The sequence below is a fragment of the Gadus chalcogrammus genome, chromosome 12, assembly GCF_026213295.1.
Source record: "Gadus chalcogrammus isolate NIFS_2021 chromosome 12, NIFS_Gcha_1.0, whole genome shotgun sequence".
Taxonomy (NCBI): Eukaryota; Metazoa; Chordata; class Actinopteri; order Gadiformes; family Gadidae; genus Gadus; species Gadus chalcogrammus.
The window spans coordinates 15638253-15643559 of record NC_079423.1 but is presented as its reverse complement, the minus strand read 5'-3'; the positions used below and the strand labels follow the sequence as shown (position 1 = coordinate 15643559).

The 5307-nt window shown below is 41.2% G+C and overlaps 1 protein-coding gene across 1 annotated transcript; it reads right to left on the bottom strand.

The window, feature by feature from the left end:
* Positions 1–1853: 1853 nt before the first annotated feature.
* On the bottom strand, positions 1854–4636 carry srek1ip1 (SREK1-interacting protein 1). Its single transcript, XM_056604390.1, has 5 exons — positions 4511–4636; positions 3825–3872; positions 3579–3737; positions 2814–2877; positions 1854–2694 (listed from the first exon to the last, which is right to left on the bottom strand). The coding sequence occupies exons 1-5, from the start codon at positions 4521–4523 to the stop codon at positions 2466–2468; spliced, it is 513 nt and encodes a 170-aa protein (XP_056460365.1). The 5' UTR covers positions 4524–4636; the 3' UTR covers positions 1854–2465.
* Between the last annotated feature and the right edge of the window lie 671 nt (positions 4637–5307).

Sequence of the window (5307 nt, the reverse complement as noted above, 5' to 3'; positions counted from 1 at the left end):
TGATGGCATCATGCCTTCATAGTTCTCTGCAAACCTATGGCGGCATCATGCCTTCAGTGTGCATATTGTATTTAGTTCTCTGCAAACCTTTGGTGGCATCATGCCTTCAGTGTGTATATTTTATATAGTTCTCTGCAAACCTATGGTGGCATCAAGCCTTCAGTGTGTATATTGTGTATAGTTCTCTGCAAACCTATGGTGGCATCATGCCTTCAGTGTGTATATTGTGTATAGTTCTCTGCAAACCTATGGTGGCATCAAGCCTTCAGTGTGTATATTGTGTATAGTTCTCTGCAAACCTATGGTGGCATCATGCCTTCAGTCAGTGTGTATATTGTATATAGTTCTCTGCAAACCTATGGTGGCATCATGCCTTCAGTGTGTCTTGAACAACCACACATAAAAGGCTGCACATAGATTGGCCGTAACTCACCCATTTTAGAATCATATTCTCTCTGGTGTATAATTCCCAATTATTATTGATGTATCTGCAGTTTTAATCTTGCTGAATTTTACAAGGCAAATAAATTAAGTTAAAACTTAGTTCCCCGGCTCCATTCGTCTTTGTAAGGAAATGTTCTCTTTTGCCTTTATTATTTTGTCAGAATGCACCAGAATGCTTAGTTTGTATGTGAAAATCACAAAAAAATCTTCGGGGGATGGATGCCCCCAGACCCCCCTACAGGGGGTTTGGTTTACCAACTTTTAGCCCAACCTAAAATAAAATTCACCAGCCGCCACTTGCAGAAAGTCTAGTCTGTTGTTTTGAACATAATCTCCACCACCTTGCCTTGCCCATGTAGATTCCAGCCCGTTCCATTCACTGTACACTGTCTGGGAAAACACCGCCAGTGGAAGTTTGGAAGTTGTGTATTGAAACATATAATAAACGCACCCTCCGGACATTTAGAAATAAGGAGAGCGGGAAGCCTTGTCATCCCGAGTGCGCGCATCTGCAGTCGTGCGTGAAGCTGTCAAGATGTCTGCGGATTTGTATCACCACACCTAGAGGCAACGAGAAGTTAATGGGCTCCTTTATAAACACCTGCCCGCTCTGAACACAAAGCACAAAGAGACTCCAGAAAGCACATTACCTCAAACTTGTCTTCTTGTCTGGCAAGACACAAATAACAGCTTATAAAGTTTTGTAATGAACTTGTAATTACTTGACTAGGTTCTGTGATTGTCAGTTCAAACCTCTGTGTTGCAAATAAATGTCCGCTCCCTGGAGCGCCCTGTTAGCCAACCTGTAGCCACCTGCCCAGCCCGGGTTCATGAAGTCCAGACTTTAAAGGTCTGCTTCCATCCAGCAGTGAATAGAACACATACAATTACAGGTGGATGTATGTGTGATATGTTACATCTGATAACGTGTACAAAACGAAAGGAATAGAAAAAAACGAATGGTCTAAGGTGTTTCGACCCCATTAAAAGTTCAAGGTTTGATACTGAATGCGGCTGCCTACTCAATTAAATGTATGATTTACTGCATAACCACTACCGACCACTAGAGGGGCCCAGAGCTCCTTTGATCGAAATGGAGTCGGGTTTCTCTACGCCGGAGGCTTGCTCATTTTTAAACTGTACATTGTGCCTAGCGTTTATACTATGGATATCATAATCGAATTAAATGATACAATGAAAAAATATTTTATTACCCAAAATTTGGCTCCAGATTCACACGAAAAAATAAAGAAATAATAGTAAATGAAGGGACGCTTATGAATGACATTCCAGAATTTATAAAATGGACACCGAAATTGGCTCATCATAATCAGGGAAGGACCAAACGACATAATTAAATGTGGTATCCAAAGAGCTTTTACAGGCTAGTTTTGTTTCCTGTAACTACACAAAAATACATCCCTTCAAAACAGTTGCGATCTTTGCAAAAAAATACACAAAAAACTGAATGTAATTTAGTCTTAATTTTGTTTAAAACATAATGTCATCTAGCTTCTGAGGTCTCCTAAGGTGCGAATATCAGCTAGAATTTCAACTCGCAACCAAGACCAGACAGTGTGTTAGACAATGCAAAATATTGTCGTCAGCACACAAAGAAAATTGGTCCAATTGTATTACATGAAGACCAAGATGGAAAAACACAGGAGCTACAAGAGAAGGAACCAAGAAGTTTAGGTCTGCAAGTTTAAAGTTCTTGTCCAGCACCACAATAGAATGACTGTTAACATATTGGCCAACAATCATGTCAAATGTGTATTTTCCCCTGATGAATGTACGCAACTAAAAACACTGATAAAAAACTTTGGAATGACGTATTCAATACATGGTAACCTCGAATACACTCCAGTTTGTCTGAATAGAAAATAACACAGAAATCTGCACATCCCAAAGGAAATCTCCTCAGTGGGGAAAATCATAACTCTTCCTCACATGTTGTTGCAGAAGAGTGCAGCGAGTGGATCATGAACTCGAGTCCAGGAGTTCCTCAAAGTCCCACCGTTTCAGTCGGTGTCTGAGGAGCCACTGGAGCTGTCAGAGGAGGACTGCTGCTTCTTCTTCTTCTGCTTCTTCTTGTGCGTTTTCTCGTGCTCCCGCTTGTGCTTCTTGCTCTTCTTCTTATGGCTCTTCTTCTTCTTGTCCTTCTTCACCTTCTCCTCATCGCTCGACGAGGTAGACCGCTTCTTCTTTTTCACCTCGTCCTCATCCTCGTCACTGGACGACGAGCCAGACCTGTGGAGCAGAAAGAGCAATTGAGCAGGAGCGAAATACAATTAAGAGATCGGTGCTTGGAAATGACTCAAACTTGTCATTTTGATACACTAGTTGATGCGACACCAGGAGCCGCTTACCTTTTCCTTGATTTTCTATCCCGGCTTTTCTTCGTCTTGTGTTTACGGTCATCGTCACGGGAACCTACAGAACATATGAAGAATGGATAAAAGAGAAAACACACAACACAGTGTGTCAACTCTGATCTATAGAGTGGGGAAGACACGCCCTTTCCAGTAGAGCCCATGGGATCTATGAGATCGAAATGTATGAATGGGTTTCAATGGAGAGAAAGTGATTATTCTCTGGTCCCAGTCTTTATATGCCCTGGATTACACATATGTTGATTTTAAATGATAATTTTTCATGCAAAGAAAACTAAAAATGTTCACGAATAAGTTTGATAATGTTAGGTTTTGTGTGAGGCCGCTTTGTGAACTACAGTTCCTCGCTGCTCTCGACGTGAATGATATACGTCACCACCCGCACTTGGAACTCCGTTACAGACATGGCGATCTCTCTGCTCCTCTCACCTCTTTATTTCCAAGGGGAGGATAAAAGCATCGAAAGAGCTGAAAACCATTATAAGTCGGGGCCTGTGGAGAGTTTCAGTGATGCCGATGGGAAGATTGTCGGCCTTGTCCACGCCAGTCGCAGGGAGCGTGACATCCCATACGAGACATGTAGTCTTTCTCATTGCGTCCGGGGCATTTAAAGACTGGGACCAGAAGATAATTACTTTCTCTCCATTGAAACCCATTCATATTTTTCGATCTCATAGGTCCCATGGGCTCTACCGGAAGGGGCGTGACTTCGCCGCTCTATCTCCGTCTCTGTCTGCTGACCTTTAGAGCGTCCACTGCGACTCTGCTTGTCGTCCCGAGGGGCTTCCGGAAGATCCTCCTCGTCGCTCTCCTCGCTGCTGGTGCTGCTCACGTCCAGTACGATGTCCTTCTGGGGATCCACGCGCACAAAGTTCCTGCACTCGAATGTCAGGTGACCCGCTGGAAAAACACAACAGTCCACATTAAACTAGGGGACCAAATAGATGAGAGAACCGTTTATTTATAGGTTATTAGATTGGGACTTACGATAGCCACATTTCTTGCATCCTGCACGGATGTTGTCCTTATTTGGACCTGAAAAGGTTAGGTACAGATGTTCGTTGTTTGGACAATAATCGCTTTTGTGAATTCCACACATTATCATAGTGCCAGGATGTGACTGCTATGGTCCATTACTTGAACATAAATAAAAAATCCTATTTTTCACGTGGGCAAACTGCGCATGTTAGAACAAAACACTAACGTTACTTGTTTCTAAGGAAGCTTACTATACATACTATATCTTAACATATGGCACACACATCATGTGGAGGAAAAACATTTAAAACATAATAATCATACATTAATTCGCCACGGATGAGGAGGTTTATTTGATACCCAACTCTTCTTGTACTCTTGAGTTGCTTAGTTCGCATTAGTAAACTGTGATATACTAATAATCTTCAACAATGCAGTCGAACTGGGGACGTAACGTTGACTTATGAGGAACATTTGAATATTGATCAGGGATAAACACCTTCACTAATCTGCATTACTGCCGATTGTATTGATACAGTAGATATCTTAGTTATCCCTGGTTAGCTAGCAACTAGTACTAACCGTATCCTTAGTTAGTAGTCACCCTGAACTAGCGACGGGACCCGGAGGTAGATAACACACACCGCGTAAGTAAGATACATATTAGATTATGTTCACAAATAAAAAATACTTGCCAGGAATATCCATTCTAGGCGTAGTAAGAATACGGTAGGAAAACAAGTTCAGCGCGAAACAACTAAACTTCCACGTTGTTCCTGTAGATAATGGGTCCGGCTGGAAACAAAGACATAGGAACTACATTTCGAAAGTTCCTACTTCAGTATATCAGTTATAATTCTCTCCAAAAAAATATAAATATTTTGTTATCAAATTAATTAGAAAAAAACATAACACAATATTGTTTTAAAAAATAAACTTTGATGAGGAAATTCCTGATAGAAAAATAAATCCCCAGGCACCACAGACGGTCTGCAATCCACCTTGTCAACCACTAGGAGGAAAATCATGATCTGTGTTATGATCTGTGCTTCCACTTGCTATAGCAAATGTAAACAAAGTAAAGAAAGATCATGTTTTTCCTCCTCTGCTCAAATCCCACTCATCAAACCTAATTGTTTTTACCTAGGCTTATTCTATGAGAGGCATTGTGCATATAGGTATAGATATACAAGTTAAAGCTATAGAGTTATTGTTATATATATTATTATTTTGTTTAATTTTATATTCTCTTTTTTAAATTTGCAAACAACTTTATTCATTTTTACGAGTCTGGACCAATGTGTTGCTTTTACTGGTCACATCTTAAGCGCCAGCTGATTGGCCTGACCAAATTGATGGGGTCTTCCCATGGGATCTCCCTCCAAGCTCTCGTGTACAACGACACAAGTCCGGTCACAAGAATGACAAATCGAGGCATTCTTGTGTTTTGCCAGCCATGTGAAACCATCCCCATCTCATGAGGTCACATTCT

Coding starts and splice junctions, on each gene's coding strand:
- srek1ip1 (XM_056604390.1), bottom strand. Junction 3,738..3,824: donor ATGCAAGAAATGTGGCTATC/GTAAGTCCCAAT, acceptor GTGTTTTTCCAG/CGGGTCACCTGACATTCGAG. Junction 2,878..3,578: donor TCGCAGTGGACGCTCTAAAG/GTCAGCAGACAG, acceptor TATGTTCTGTAG/GTTCCCGTGACGATGACCGT.